Source organism: Bacillus rossius, chromosome 6 (genome assembly GCF_032445375.1).
Source record: "Bacillus rossius redtenbacheri isolate Brsri chromosome 6, Brsri_v3, whole genome shotgun sequence".
Taxonomy (NCBI): Eukaryota; Metazoa; Arthropoda; class Insecta; order Phasmatodea; family Bacillidae; genus Bacillus; species Bacillus rossius.
In genome coordinates, this window is record NC_086334.1 from 76,861,908 (window position 1) to 76,878,370 (window position 16,463).

The 16,463-nt window shown below is 35.5% G+C and overlaps 1 protein-coding gene across 4 annotated transcripts in view; it reads left to right on the top strand.

Annotated features, from left to right (window-relative positions):
- LOC134533318 (ubiquitin-like protein 3) overlaps positions 1–14,109 on the top strand; it is a 167,822-nt gene extending 153,713 nt beyond the window's left edge. For 2 of the 4 annotated variants that reach the window (XM_063370810.1, XM_063370812.1), the window contains 2 exons: positions 5,465–5,629; positions 12,254–14,109. In XM_063370810.1, the coding sequence (XP_063226880.1) occupies positions 5,465–5,629; positions 12,254–12,318 (230 nt within the window). In that variant the 3' untranslated portion in view covers positions 12,319–14,109. Of the gene's footprint in view, positions 1–5,464; positions 5,630–7,118; positions 7,596–12,253 lie in introns of those variants that run through there. The other 2 variants (XM_063370809.1, XM_063370811.1) reach the window with 1 other exon arrangement.
- The last annotated feature ends 2,354 nt before the right edge of the window (positions 14,110–16,463 follow it).

Genomic DNA, 16,463 nt, shown 5'->3' on the forward strand with positions numbered 1-16,463 from the left:
GATATCATAATAGTTATTTCTGTAATTTGACAGCCTATTTTAATAGATCCAGTTTAGGAGAACATTATTACATTTACTTCCATTTTATTTTTAATTTAAAATTTTGTTGAAAAAAGTCATAAGTTATTTTTTAATAGTATAACAAACTCAAAGATTATAATTTTTTTACAATTTAACCTTATTTAACTAAGCAATTTTTTGTACAAAATAAATTTTAATAGCCTTGTGGTATTTGTAGCCATATTTCTATGTTATATCAATGTTTTACTTAATATTTTAGTGTTAGATATGCACTAAGACATGATATAATTTTTATAAACTAATTTTCACATATTTCCTTGTGGACCCCTGGACCACTCGGTTAGACATTCTCAGAGTCAAATTCCTCGGTATGTAGTTATATTGGGGGGGGGGGGGGGGGGGGGGGGGCACTCCAAACTACTTGCATCAACTCTTGACACTTTTCAAAAACTTTACTAAGTAGCTTAAGTTTATCAACACCTGTAGAAATTCTTTGATTTTCTCAGGTTTGGCAGCCTGTATAAAGGGTCCTCTGACCTATTGCTTAAAAATTTAACTTGCTATGAATTTACAAACTTAGTAGAACATAACATATGCATTACAATATTACTTCACTCTTCACGTGACTGAGGCCTACCTCCCCCATTGCTGTTTGCACGTTTTGGCTGAAAAGTATAAGGAGATTATCAATATTACTAGTGCAACTACCTTCTAGATTGCTATTAACTCATTGAGACTACTAACTAGAAGACATTAGTTACGTGCTAAGTAAAGACTAGGCAACAAGAAAGAATGAAACTGAAGTAAGTTAGGAACTTTATAACACTGAATCATAACAGAGATTTTCATAATGATATTTTACTATCAATTTACTTGTTAAACTCAAGACAATAATAAATGGAAATGTTTCAAGCATATAAACAGGTACTATGTATAGGCTGCCCTCTGCCACTAGGCACATAAGTAACTCTAACAACTGCCTTCCATTAATTTTTGACGTGACAACGTCTAATAAATCGATGAACGCGGCTGCACGCACGAAAAAGTGTCCCGTTGCGCACATTGTCCCGTTGTGCTGTGTCCGTTGTGCTCATTGTACACATCATTGTACAACAACACGCTCATGGAACAACCATCAATTTGACTTTTTCGAGGCACATTAAACTTGAAACACTGCCATTCGTTTCCTACTTTTCCTATCATCGTCTTATGCTTAACAGAATAACACAGATTGGAAGAAGTTAAATAGCAAACATGTATAAAAGTTATAGTTAAAATAATCTCTTCGTTAAAGTAATAAACATATTTGAATTAATGAGTGCAAATAAAAGTAAATTTATCAATTAAATTGTTGATTTCATTTCACTCCTTCTTTGTATCCATACAAAATAGTGATAATTCAATAAAAATGATTCAATTTTATTCATAAAAGTATGCAATCATTTCATCAATGTTTTGTTATGACGTCACGTTAAACTATCGTCCGTAAACCGACTTTACAGACAACCAATTTTTTTTCCTGTGAGCGTAGGCCTGTCTTGTCACATCCCATACTCCTTACAAAACATCTATGATTCTACACCATATTATATGTTCACTAAATTTGCCATGCATATATAGATTCCTGATATAATATAAACTGGTATTTTATTAATAAATAATATTAGATCACAATATATATAGAGCACCTTAAGTAAAACTATAATATTGATTCAGAACCATTAGGCTTAAATGGATTACCAGCAAATCAGTATGCCATTACTTGCCAGCAATTCCTCATCATTTTCATAATGTTTAATTACTTGAAAATTATATTAATACAAAAAAAATTAATCAATAGTGCAAAATTAAATGCCTACAAAGATTTACCTCTAGGTTAGTGGCAAATCCTTAAAATATTTATACTGGGTGATATCACAATCAATTTAATATACATTTATGCGTAGTTACTTTACACCCATATAATTACTAGGCTTGTGTTATGTCACAAATAATCTATTACTGAAAACCAACTATATCTCATCAATTTGGTTGATAGAGTTTATTATAATTCCAATCATAAATTAAACCAACACCTATAATAATGGTAACCCTATAAAAATTTTACTTTACCAGTAAAACAATACAGGCTGGCCACAGACTGGGAAAACCGAAGAAAAGTCAGGGAATTCAAAACAAGTCAGGGAAAACCAGGAACATTTATGGTTGTTTTTTATGGGTCAGGAAATTTTTTGAGATTAGCTTGTTTCAGCATTGTAACAGTTTCTTCAGTGGCCATTCGTTATAAAAACATGAATTAGTTATATAATTTTCAATCCAATAATCTACGCAAAAAAAATTTTAAATCTGTGTTTTAAAGCATTGTGCACAACTTATTCAATACTTGACAATTCTGCAATGCAACTCTGGATAACTAAATTGATTGATTGATACACTTGCGATTGGGCAAGGAGTATCACCCCCCCCCCCCCCCCCCCCCACACACACACACACACCTCTTCCTTCAGTTCCTTCAGGCTCCAATGTTGGTTAACCTGCTGTTTTTTAAATGACAGCAAACACCTTGTATGTGGTTTTAAAGTGCATATATTTGTGAAAAAGCCTGCAATGATTACCGAAAGTTTATGGTTGTGATTATCTACGGCGGCTGAATCCCCCAAGAATGGTTCAAATTGATGAGGAATTGGGAAATCAAGTTACAGGAAGAAAGTGGTGTATATGTGCCTGGAGGAAAAAAATATGATTGTGGCCGAACTTTTAATGTCACTTCACTGCAGCAAGCAAACATCTTCGGTCGGCACGGTACTCATTATTTTTAATTCTTGTTCATTTTTTTTCCCTCTCTAACAGTCAATCCTTAAATAAAATATATTTTTTTCCTAATATCTTTAGAGACATATATTTAAATTTACTTCAAGAATTTAAATAGAAGTATTGGAACTTTAAATAGTTCTCTGGCGACAAGAATATAGTTTGAAAAAAATAACTGGTAGACGTCTACAACGGTACCAAGAATGCTATATTGTTTTCACAGGAAATCTTTAAGACATGTTATAATTTGGAATGATTATGCAAGTTAAGAATTTAAAAAAATAATAGAAAGTGTGAGGCTTACTATAATTAAGTATTTTTGGTTATGATCTATTTATCAGGGGTGCAAGGATTATTTGAGTAATTCTTTATTTCTTTAATTTCTATAAAATTTAATTTTAAAAAATTAATTACAACCTCCGAATAGAATTTTTTTTTACTTCGTGACATGTATTTTACAATCATTCCTTAAGAGGGTGTTGTGATACAAGTGGTTAGGTTAGATTACATATTACAAATACTGTGTTTTTATTAAAATGATCAGCTAAGTTAGGATAGCTACTTTAAAAATCCTGAGATATGGTTTGACAATTGGTTAGGAATTACCAATATAAACTAACCAACATCCTAACTATTTTATATTGTTTTTAAAGAATATAACCAACAGTTCACACAATTTAAAAGTAAATCTAATGTAGGTAACCTAACTTAACCCTAACCAACCATTCTCACAATTTTACTCTTGTGTAATGTACCTAACATAACCACTCTTTAAAAGGTAAACTACTTAAAGTGTCACAATGTCATAGATAATAGTTTAAAAACATATCTGGAAGTTTTAAAAAGGAGCATTTTGGAATTACGTCTTTTTTTGGTAACTTAATTGTCTACTACAATTCATTGGGGTTACTTACATGGTCACACAAAGTTTTTCCTCTTGGTAAGTTTTGTACATGGATAAAAAACATTTATATTGCCCTACCCTGAAAAAAATTAAGTTCAATCTTTGTTTACTCATTTGTGTGTGGAATACTTACAGTATGAAAAATGAATGCTGATTAATTTTTAAAAGTGAAGTAGCATAACAGTGCAAAATACGTGTCAGGGAAAATAATGTCAGGAAACCTGGAAAAGCCAGGAATTTCAATTGAGTTGTTGTGTGGCCACCCTGCAGTAATAACTGACGAAGAATACGGTATCCAAGTCTGGTTCGAGGAAGCAGTGATGTGCAGGGAGATACAGTTTGACTTAAGAGAAACTGTCTTTATGTTCACTGGGCACAGGAAGCAGTGACGAATAGATAAATCCTGTGTGGGATTGAGAGTTCCTGTGGGTGTGTTATACTGACCGAGCAGAGGAAGCATTGAAGAGTGGACAGATCCTTCGTATTATTGAGAAAAGCAGTGTGAGGTTGGTTTTGGCTTTGCAGATGAAGCGGTGGGGAGCGGTGATACCCAGGGTATTGTCAGGAGATGCCGAGTGTGTTTCGTTGGCCGTGCCAGGAGACAGTTTGCATTTAGGGTGTTTCTTCATGTAGTTGATAGAAGTAGTGTGTGTTACTTTAGCAGGGTGCTAGGAGCCAGCAGCGAGGTGCGTTATCCTGCATGAAGTTTATAGAAGCTCTGTGTGTTTTTTGGCTGCGCAGTGGGATCAGGGGCGAGTCGAGAGATCCTGCATGAGGTTGTGAGATGGTGTGTTGTTTTTTTGCTAGCGTGAGGTTGTGAGATGGTGTGTTGTTGTTTTGCTAGCGTGAGGTTGTGAGATGGTGTGTTGTTTGTTTGCTAGCGTGAGGTTGTGAGATGGTGTGTTATTGTTTTGCTAGCGTGAGGTTGTGAGATGGTGTGGTGTTTGTTTGCTAACATGAGGTTGAGAGGTGGTGTGGTGTTTGTTTGCTAGCGTGAGGTTGTGAGATGGTGTGGTGTTTGTTTGCTAGCGTGAGGTTGTGAGATGGTGTGGTGTTTGTTTGCTAGCGTGAGGTTGTGAGATGGTGTGGTGTTTGTTTGCTAGCGTGAGGTTGTGAGATGGAGTGGTGTTTGTTTGCTGGCGTGAGATGGTGTGTTGTTTGTTTGCTAGCGTGAGATGGTGTGGTGTTTGTTTGCTAGCGTGAAGTTGTGAGATGATATGTTGTTTGTTAGCTAGCGTGAGGTTGTGAGATGGTGTTTTATTTGTTTCCTAGTGTGAGGTTGTGAGATGGTGTGGTGTTTGTTTGCTAGTGTGAGGTTGTGAAATGGTGTATTGTTTGTTTGCTAGCGTGAGGTTGTGAGATATGTTGTTTGTTAGGTAGCGTGAGGTTGTTAGATGGTGTTTTATTTGTTTGCTAGCGTGAGGTTGTGAGATGGTGTGTTTGTTTGCTAGACTGGGTGAAGGAAGGAGTTTCACTGTTTAACCTGCGTATATTTGTGAGTAGCTGTATGTGTGGTTTACTAGGCAGAGAAGACGTGGGAATGTGTTTAGTTCCTGCATTATTTTGTGAGAAGCCTTGTGTGTTTTGTTGTCTGAGCAAAGAAGCTGGAAAGATTTCGGAGATCCTGCTTAATGTTGAAATAAATGGTATTGTGTTTGCCAGACTGGAGGTAGGAGGTAGCTGTGGCACACGAGATGTTGATGTAAACTGTGTGTGTGTGTTTGTTAGACTGGGCGGAAGAAGCAGTGGCACGCGCGGAGATCTTGCGCCTCATCTACCAAGGTCGCTTTCTTCACAGCAACGTGACCTTGGGTGCTCTGGGCCTCCCTTTTGGCAAGACCACCGTGATGCACCTGGTGCCACGGGAGAACCTGCCTGAGCCCAACTCACAAGGTGACTTGACACTGGCTCGCGGCACATCTTACCATCTTTCATTCATAACTAACTGGTTAAGAATGACTTTTTTTAAAGGGTTATGTGTAGACATTTTTAATTTTTCTTATTTTTTTAATTATATTAGTTTAAAAATTCTGTTTTAGATTATGAAGAATATTGTGCCAATCATGTGCATTATAGGCATCCTTTTTTTTAATTTTAAAATAATTGATTATTTTTTTAACTTTTTTTTTACTTAATTTCTTTGCTCCCTGCCATTTTATTCAGCCCAGTGTACGGCCGGGCCATTTCTTTTTCAGCGGTTTTTTTTTCTCCCCCCCCCTCCCCCCCCCCCACAACATCTGGTTCACAGCTTCGCCAATGCTACGTTGTGACTTGAATTGCTGCTTGAAGCGCCCCGGTCCCATAATCCCCGCTTGCTGTCATGTACTAAGTCTCGTTACACGAAGCCCTTTCATGACCAGACTTGCGGGGGCAAGCAAACATTCAGTCCCTGGTGACTTCCCCGAAGTCTCGCAATCAGCAAGCTTGGACAACCAGCCTGGTCAAATTCTCGGTGCGGCAGACACGTCGCGGTGTTTCGTCGCCTCGGTTCTCGCGAACCTTGCAGAATTGACCCCGCTCTCTCCCAAGTCCCCTCGTCCAGAACCCAGGCCGGGTCAGTCACCGGTCTTAACCTCCCCTCCCCCTCCTCTCTGGACCATGGAGGTCATAACCCACAGCCGCTCTCACACTCTCGTCCGCACACCCTGCCGGCGACGAGAGGAATCAAGATGCGCCGGACTGCTAAAAGACGTATCCGCGATCCATCTAGCGGAAGCGAGAGACACTAACCCCTCCCTACCTCCTGGCTGTCCACCTGAGGGCAGCACTGTGCGCCCATAAGAACAATGTTCAAGCTGAATCGACCCTCGACCTGACCGCTCGCCGGGCGAGTTGAGTTCCCCACTTCTCCGTGCAGAGCGCGCTGGCCAAGGATGCCCACTTCGAGTGTCTGTGGCGACGAGCGCCGACGAATACCAAAGGCTCCCCCCCACCCTCCTTCAAGGGAGAATTGGCCTTTTAATTTTGCGCCCCAACCGCATCTCGAGGTCACTTTTCTTAGGGCAGCCAACCGCGAACGTCTCCGGTCAGCGACTCTCCTGACTTACGCGAGAATTAGATCGCCGATCAATCATTTGGAATGTAGTCTACTACAGTTAAGGCCTCAAGTGCCGAGTTACTATTTTTAGCCTTTAGTCTGCCCTAAGTAGTCGCAAGTTAAATTTTTTCTTCTTCCAACTTTCTTCATAACCATCATGGTTTCCAAAGCCAACCGTGTGCTACCGCGTCGGTCTATGGGGTGGCAGCCAGGCAGTTGAGTTCCCCTGCAGTGGTGAGTTTTTTAAATGCTTTACCCCATTTCCACCCATACCGGTGGCGAATTCCGCCAGCCTACCTAACGCCTGCATTCGAGGTAATTCGTACCGAATGGCCTTTGTTGCAGTGCGGGTTCGAGAACACCCCTGGAACCCAGTTCGTCCTAGAACATCCCACATCAAGATTTTGGCCCAGTAGTTTCACAACACTCTGTGAAACGCCTTCGTCATTTTGCTATCTCTCTCTTCTCGTCGTCTGCGGCTCACTATGCTTGACCACCAACATATACATCAAGTCTACCTACCACCCGTGCCAGTTTACAGACATTTTTTATTTATTTTTTTATTTCATATTTCAGAACTGTAAATTTATAATTTCAAGTGCTAGCCAATGCAACTAAACAATTTTGTGTAATTATATGTTAACCTTCATAAGTAACCCTGTTGAGGTCCGGGCCAATTGTCAATTGTTTTTCACCTTTTTTTTAATAATATTGTGTTAAATTTGTAATATGCAAACCATATAAAAATTATGAAAGCACTGTTAAAATAAAATAGAAAATCAATCATAATTTAATCAGAATAAATCGAATAGCTTGCCAACCAAACCTCTACTTCTCATTTCTAAGCCTAATGACCCTCTCCACCATCTGTAAGCCCACAGGGGCGGTAATAAATTCTTGTTCACCCTCCTTAGTGCCCCTCTGAAGTATTATTGACATATCTTTTTATTATTTATGTTTTATCTTTCCAGTACGTTTCCAAATTTTTGTATCTTAGAAGTTTCTCTAAGAAATTACTTAATAGTAATTAGCGCACTAAGGAGAGGAGTAACAATATGTTTTACTTGATGAAATCACACTGAAATCTTTATTTATTTAATGAAGTAGACAATTTAAATAATTTTTAAAATGCACATATTTAATTTTAGCTAAGATTATGGCATTGTTTGCACTAACACTTTCATTTACTGTGGTTAAATATATGCTCAGAACATTCAAATAATTTTACCTTATTGCAATTACCTTCCTTTATTTAAGACTATTTGATATTTTTCATCTTTATTTGAAATGTAGAGTACATATGTAATCCAACGTGTTAGTTGAGTATAAGTTTGTTTAGTATTACCTAAACAAAATCCCCAAACTTTTTACCACTCTACTCTCTTCCCACACAGATGCTAATGTAAAAATTCAGAACTAAGTAAATATGGCAATATCCATTAACCAAACAAAAACAAAACTAATACGTTGTTTTTTTTTTTCTTTTAACAGCAAATGTGAACTTCAAAATAATTATAATAAACTTACATTTATTTTGAGTTTAATTTTTGTTGCCAATACCGATTTAATTTTTTTAATAATATTAGTCCCTCTTACAACTTAAGAGGTGATATGGAGATTGTTGAATAAGTGAAGGTAACCTAAGGTATGTTTATTTATCATATCTAATAAGTTGTTTAAGGTTGATCTGATCAGAATATATATTTTTAATGTTAAAATCATATATACAAATTTCACCTTTTAAAAAGTAGAACTTTACCAAGTTGTAAAAAAGAATTGGTAGGTTTTGCATGTTTATAATTAAACCACATAACTTACATCTTCCTTGATTAGCTTCAGAGATACAACTTTTATAATAAAAAAAAATTACCACATTTTCACCACTTTTGCGATCAAACATAGAAAAATTGTAATAGTTAAAATGTAATATATAATAATAATAGTTTTTACAATATTCTTGCTCAGTTTCATACATTCACCTTTATGTGCTTGGATATAAGAATTATTATTATAAAAACTAAAGCCCCATTTCACTGTCTTTCTGGTTGAATATCAAAAAATTGTTAATGTACTCTGTGTAATTATTTATTTGCGTTATTCATGCTAAGTTTATTTGTCCAGCTTTATTTGCTATGATGATGTTTATTTTTTATGATAATAAAAAAAAGTCAATCTCCCGAAAATAAAAATAGAATACCATTCTCTTAACTCTATATGCTTGTTGTTCGTTCTTATTTTCCAACCCGTAGATCTAGTATATTCAGAAACTTAACCCTTTTACACCCTTTAAGGGCAGAATCTTCCAAATAAGTGAAAAAATAACTTTTAGTTTATTAATTTTACCATTTAATTTATGTCTTATGTCATTATTGGTTTAAATTAATATTTTTTTTTAAAATAAATAAAGACTTACCATGTTTTCACCTCCATTTAGAATGAATTTTAATAAATGCCAAAAATAAGCAATACATAACTATATAAGTAGGTATTTTTTTGTTTCTTACATCTTAGTTATAATTGAATTGAAAAAGGTTTTTTTTTCTTTTCTTCCCACAACTACCTCTTTAACCAAACTTAGTGTTTGAATTTCGCTAAATGGTAAGATTGTAGTTAGTAGTTTTCATAAATTTATTATTGACCCCAAAATAGTTTATTATGCATAATTTAATTTGGAGATACAATTATTAATATTAAAACTTTTTCAACTCTTAAGGGTTGCGTTTTGCAAAATGTAAAAAGTGTGGTAGGTAATTTTCATGACTTATTATTATTGCTACCTAATACCATTTTCTATGTTTAATTAAATTTGGAGATATAATTAATAATCTTAAAAACATACTTACCCATTTTTCATCCCTTTAAAGTTGAATTTAAAACATATTTGCTCCTTTGTCATCCCTTAGGGGTTGAATTTCGCAGAGTTTAAAAATATGGTATGTAATTTTTATATGTTTATTATTGGTACCCAAAATAATTTAATATGCTTGATTAAATTGGAATATAATTATAAATCATTAAAACTCTTTTTAACTCCTTACGGGATGGATTTCACAAAATATAAAAAAAAAATTTGGTAGTAATCCTATGTTTATTATTGGTATTCAATATCATTTAATGTGCTTAATTATAATGGGAGATATAATCTTAAAAAATACCTACCCCATTTTCACCCTTTGAATTTTGCAAAATATAAAAATTGTTGTTGGTAGTTTTTGTATATTTATTTTTGGTACTCAGTAACATTAACTAGGTTATTTAAATTCGGAGATATAATTATTATTCTTAAAAACATACTTGCCCCTTTTTCACTCCTTGGGTGATGAATTTCACAAAATATAAAAATCTTTGTTGGTAGTTTTCTTATGTTTATTATTGGTATCCAATATCATTTAATACACTTCATTACTCAGAGATATAATTATTAATCTTAAAAACATATTTACCCTTTTGTCATCCCTTAGAGATAAATTTTGCTTATATAAAACATAGTTGTTTTTTCCGTATATTTATTATTGGTACCCAATATAATTTCTTAAACTTAATTAAGCTTTGAGATATAATAATTATTCTTTTAAAAGTTTTCACCCTTTTTACCTCTTTAGGGGTTGATTTTGCAAAATTTAATAATTTTGGGTAGTAGTTTTTGTATGTATATTATTGGTACCCAAATTCATTTGTTACGTCTAATTAAATTCTGAGTTACTATTAAACTAATCTTAAAAAGATATTTACCCTTTTTTCACAGCTTTAGTGATGTATTTCTGTAAATTAATAAACCCTGATTTTAAGTTAGCCAAAGAAGTTACTAATAAAACTAATTCATTAATCTCCTTCCAGTTATTTTTTATTAATTCTTCAACCGACATACAAGCAGAAAACCAGGCAAAAATTTTAAAAATTATATTTTGGAATCCTCATTAATATATTTATGTATTAACAATAGTTTTTTTTTTTTTTAGTTTTTTTCAAGTAATGTACAGAATTTTTTTCTCGTACTGTTTTATTATTACCATGTTTTAAATTATAAAATAAATTAAACAGCATAAAAATATTAAAAATTAATCATTTAATACAAATTTTATTTTAATGTTTAAGGAGATACTTTCTGATAGTGGATAAAATATACCAATTAACACCCCTCTGTGAAGTATTTGGGATTAAATGAAAAAAATTACTCTAGTAGATAATAATTTAAATAATTGTTTATCTGCACTCTATTGCAAGGGCTCCACAACATTGCCAACACTGCTAGGTGCAGCGGTGCCCAGTGAGAAATGTTTGTTTAGTACATTAGTGCCCAGTTGTTCCAGCAGTGCCCAACGAATATGAACATGTCTGTACATCAGTTGTGTACATGTCAGGGTATGAAAAAATCCTGATTTTTTTAAAAAAAAAATCAAAAAAATCATATTTTTTGGATTAAAATCTGTTTTTTTTATTAAAATACGATTTTTTTATATTAAAATATAAAAAATCGTAATCTATGTAATATACAGTACATTTTCATGACTGTTTTCATGACTTGACTTTGCTCTACAGTACAATTAATAACAGATTAATTCATTTTGTAAAGATAACTAACCTAATTTTCTTTCTTTGAAATAACCACATTTTACATTGCATAATGTTTTAAGGAAACATTAATGATGTCACTTTATGAAAAATTTTAGTACAGTAACATAGTTAACATTAGTAAAAAAAAAAAAGATGTCTTATAGAAAATAACTACATCATAGAAAATATATCATATTTAAATGTAACTTTGTCACTTCTGTCATCCCTTACTAGTCTTATAGTCCAATTGTTCTAAATAAAGTAATTTAAACCAAAATAACAATTTCCTTTTTTTCTTCTCAGAATTGCACACATACGAGAGTATTCAAAGTAAAACTTCTACATAAAATATTACTTATTACTTATTATTTTAAACAAAAATACAAGTTTTGCAACTTTTTCTGTACCCTGTCGATTTCTTAATGTTGACTGAACCAAACCAGACATACCAAAGAACTGAAAATTTCCTTCCTACAGTTCTAAAAATAGCATTTGACATTGTTGGAAGACAAACCTGTTGCGGAGGAGATATGACACAAACACACAACACAAACACATGAGGTAGAGGAGAGTAGAAGAGAGAAAATGAGGTGGCATTTAAAGGTACATTCCACCCACCTATATTTAACAAGTGTTTCAAAATAACTATAAATACATTGTAGAAGAAATTAAGTACTATTCAATTTTCATTCTATCTTTGCAGCAGTCAATTTTTATGTAAATAGCCATGATTACTTGGTTTAAACAATACAGTGTAGGAAATATTAACGTTCATACTATCATATTATAAATTGATTTTAATCACTGATTTTTTTAAAAAAAATCACATGATTTAAATCATGATTTAAATCACGATTTAAATCATGCTGATTAAAATCAACATACCCTGGTACCTGTTGGGTACAGTAGTAGCGTGTGTGTTTCAGACCAGCGGCAGAAGAGCAAGGGCGGAGGTAGCAGCTGCTGCTCTGCGTCTTGCAGCATACTGTAATTCCATGATCGTCTTGGACGTCGTGATATTCTCCTCGGCATCGAGCAGACCAGCACAACTCGTGTGCATGAGTTAGTCCGCTGGTCCATCCTTTTTTTTTCTAAAGAAATAAAACTTTGTGTTTCTGTATTCTACATTTCACGTGTCTTTCCCTTTTATTCTGTGGTCAGTTAAGTGAAGAACCTAGTTTGTTGAGGCCACTGCATTGCGAGACTCGTCGGTCACTTGTTGCTGGTCCCGGACCACGGCCTGTCCCGGTTAAACCATCAGTGTCAGTGAGTTGGCAGATGAGATGACTTCAAGAGAAGTGTTGTTAGACGAGCGCTGTCTCCCAGCTTCTCTGCTGGAGCATACTGTGTACAAACATTATCGTAGACGGAATGCTGACTTTTACATCACATTGTTGCACGTATTATACTTGGCCGATTTATTCTCTTATTTTTCATCCAGACACATTATATATTGCCCAAAAGATGTATGATTTCTCCAGACTGTGTTCCTAATTTTATTTTCCAATACTTTAATTTAAAGCACTTAATAAACCTGACTGGAAATCATGGTTGTAAATGAAAGACTTAAACATGATTTTGTGAAAATTATCAGCATTCCAGGTTAACCAAATTCTTTTTGTTTAAAAAAGAAAAGTGTAATGTAATTAATGTGAGAGTTTGAAATTCTTAAAAAGTTCAATTTTGGACTGGGTTGTACAGTGTAGTGAGTGCCAGAATGTTAGCATAGCCAAGAGTTTATGAAAATGTGGTTACGGTGGTAATCAGAGATGACTGTGCTAATCCGTTTGTAAATGTTAAGTAAACTCTGTAATGCAGATGTGAGGTTCACGAGGACAGTTGGGCCATGATGTAGCTCGTCATGTGCCGTCCAGCTGGGAGCAGTCTGTACGCCTGTTTGACACGAGCACACCAGTGAACCCTGTGCTGTAGCTGGTGGGTCGAGGGACGTTGAGGGACGCCAGGCGAGTGTTCTGTCCGAGCACCTGCCACATGCTTGATTGTGTAGTTGGCTCTATAGTGTCTCATGTGGTTAGCATTATATCAAAAAGTCTTAGTGCTTACTTTTTATTGATTTTTTTAAGGTGAATCATCTCTGGTTTCCTCCAAATCAATTATAAAATTCATAATATATTTCGTTAAGGGGTGTCTGTTGTTTAAAGATTCTGAGGCCTAGTGATAAAAAACAGCTTACTGAAACTGTACAAGATTTTATTAATGATGTGACTTGTGAACAATACAAAGTAATATTGTAGTTGTCCATTTTTGTACATGCAAGTCTTAATGAATGTAAATGATAACTGAGACACGAGTATGATATGAATTGTTTTTGACTTGCGAGTGACTCAAGGCATAGAGTGTGGTGTTTGTTGGTGGTTACGGACTGCTACCGGGTATGTCGCTAGGCAGAGATATCTAGTTGAATTTTCATCAGTGTTGAAAATGTGTCCGTCGTAATTAACGCAACTAAGAAGAATGTTAAATGGAATGTTGGGACATTATTAAAAATACAGTTCATATAATAGAATATACGTAGATAATATATAAAATTTTATTATTGGTTATGATTGTACTTCTGATTCTTGTGATTTTTTTTTCTGATGACAAATTGTTTTTTATGAAATGATTTAACTTTTCACCTTAAAGAAAATTTTTCCCACTTAGTTTGTTCCTAGTGCATGTACCATGATGTGTATCCTAATGTGTTAATAGCAACTACTTGTACATAATTCATTGTTACTTTTATTTTACTATCATTAAATTTTATGCTTTCACAAGTTAAGAGTGACTTCAGACTGATTTATTTCCTTGTATTACATATATTTTTATTTTAATAGTTTTTAATTTTAAGAGTTATTTTTATCACAACATACATTTTGTGTAATGTTAAACAGTGAAAGAGACGTATTTAGATTGAGATGTTATTTATTTATGCACTGATTACACAGTACAAGAATTTGTAACAATACTGAAATAAAAGCTTTTTTTGTTTGCTGATGTAAGTAATTGTTTGGAAACAGGAAGTTTAGAGTGACCTTCACAATCTGGAGCCAATGGTGAGGTCCAACTCTCAGCTCCTCGCTCATTGCGTGCTTGTGTGCAGTTCTCCAACGACAACAATCCTTGTCAAGGTACCTTTATGTCTGAAACTTGGCTAAAATGGCAAGAACTGCTTATAATAACACAACTTATATTCATATTACACATGCAGAAATATTGATTATTGGTGGGGAGTTTTTATGAATGTAAATTGTTTTAACATATATTTGTGGTAATAAAAAATGGGTTTGAAAGACATGAGTAAAATTTTAGTAGACATAGCAGATAATTTTTAGCTTCTGTAGGTGGATGAACTCAGTTCGGTGTTCAAGAATATTTAAGCTTGAACCTTTTTACTTCCCTTGTGTATTTGAAGAGAGCTTAATGTTAATTTGGTTATAAAAGCCCTGGAAGCTGCTTTGGGTGGGCGAAAGACACTACAGTATACTCAGAGTTACACAAGGGATAAAAACATTAAAAAGAATGTAAACATACTTCTCACAAGAGGAAGTAGAAAATGGGAAATTTAAAAAACAAAGAGGTTTGCTTAAAGATTACCCTTTTTATTGGTAACTAAGGTTTTCGTTATTTTCTTTTAATAGTTTCAAGAATTAAAAAATTACACGAGCAAAGTTACTGGGGCCCCGGCCATCAAAACTTATCGATAACAAATAGATTATTAATTGTACCTGGAATAAAAATTTAACATTTTCCTTTGACCAAACAAGATGTGTCATAATCAAGTTTTCACCAAAAAACTAACATAAATAATTGAACTTGGAAAGTTTATGGTTAAATAATTGTTAGCCCAACCAGTGCAAGACTATGTATAATATAGGTAACTATTTCTGATTATCAATATCTGATATCGTTGACTGTTCACTGGCGGTGACTAGAAGCAAGGAGAAGAGGTGGCAACTCAAAGGTTGGCTGGCAGGAGAGACGCGTGGAATTCATGTCCATTCAAGATGAATCTGGCGATGGTCTTGAGCTGGAGGAAACCCGAACTCTTGGACCATCTCTTGTACCCCACTGGAACCAAATGAAAAAGTATGTATATTGGTCAAGATTAGAAATGAAGGTGGCAAGAAACAGGGATTGTGAAATCGGGGCAAAAGTTAAGTAGAGAGCCAACTATCGGCAAAAAGGCGTAGAATTTCCCACTTGCCATTCTGGGGGTGGAATGATGACAATCACGCCCTCTGGAGATGCACTAGCGCTCGCGGGAGCTACGTGCAAGTCATGCTACAAGATTACTTAGTAATCAGAGCTGCATGAATATCAATCCAGAAATAAATACTAAATCACTACCGGACTCCCTGGGATCAGATCCCTTAAGCTGGTCGCTACAAGACTGCTTCGTGATAAAGGGTCGCGGGTGAGAAGCACCGGGAAGAAACGACACGGTGACGGCAGAAGGACGAATCAATCGTCCCTTTGGGCTGCATGTAGTTAAAACTCGTGCTAGGGGCCCGGAGTCCTAGGAAGTGGGAGAACTGGCCTCTGATTGGCTGTAGGTAGCGGTAGAGGGCTCGCTCCACCAACCGAAAAACAAAAGTGGCTGGTAGCCTAACTTAAGGGGCATCGGAGGTAACTTGTCACGCTCCGAAAGCAACGCGCTCCGTCAGGGCACAGGCGAAACAGACTCGGGGTTAGTTCACAAAAGTCCTGCAATAGGGACTAGCGTAAGCCTGGCCCTTATGGGCCCAGCTGGTTTAGCTCTGTTGGGCTAAAAGGGAAATAGAGGTGTGATGGTAGCCGCTAGAGGCCTCGCTACTCGCCGAACTAAGGTAAAGTAGTTGGTATCTTCGCCACGAGATGGCGAAGGCAGGCCTTTAGCCGTCCAGTGAGATCTCCTTGATTCCGGCTCGCCGAGAGGCGAGTTAAAGCCCGGTCAGTGCTCTGGGTGAGGTTCCTGGTAAAGATGGAGGGGGGATCTGCTAGCTCGTGAGAAAAGTCTAGAGCGAGCACCTATACGTGCCCGACAGCCCTGGAACATTAGCAAGGAGCATGACTGGAACTGCTAACCTAAGCTGAGCTCTGGGAAGAGGGCTGCCCTGGGAGGACGCTGAGAAAAGCACTCTCGGTCACGAAGCC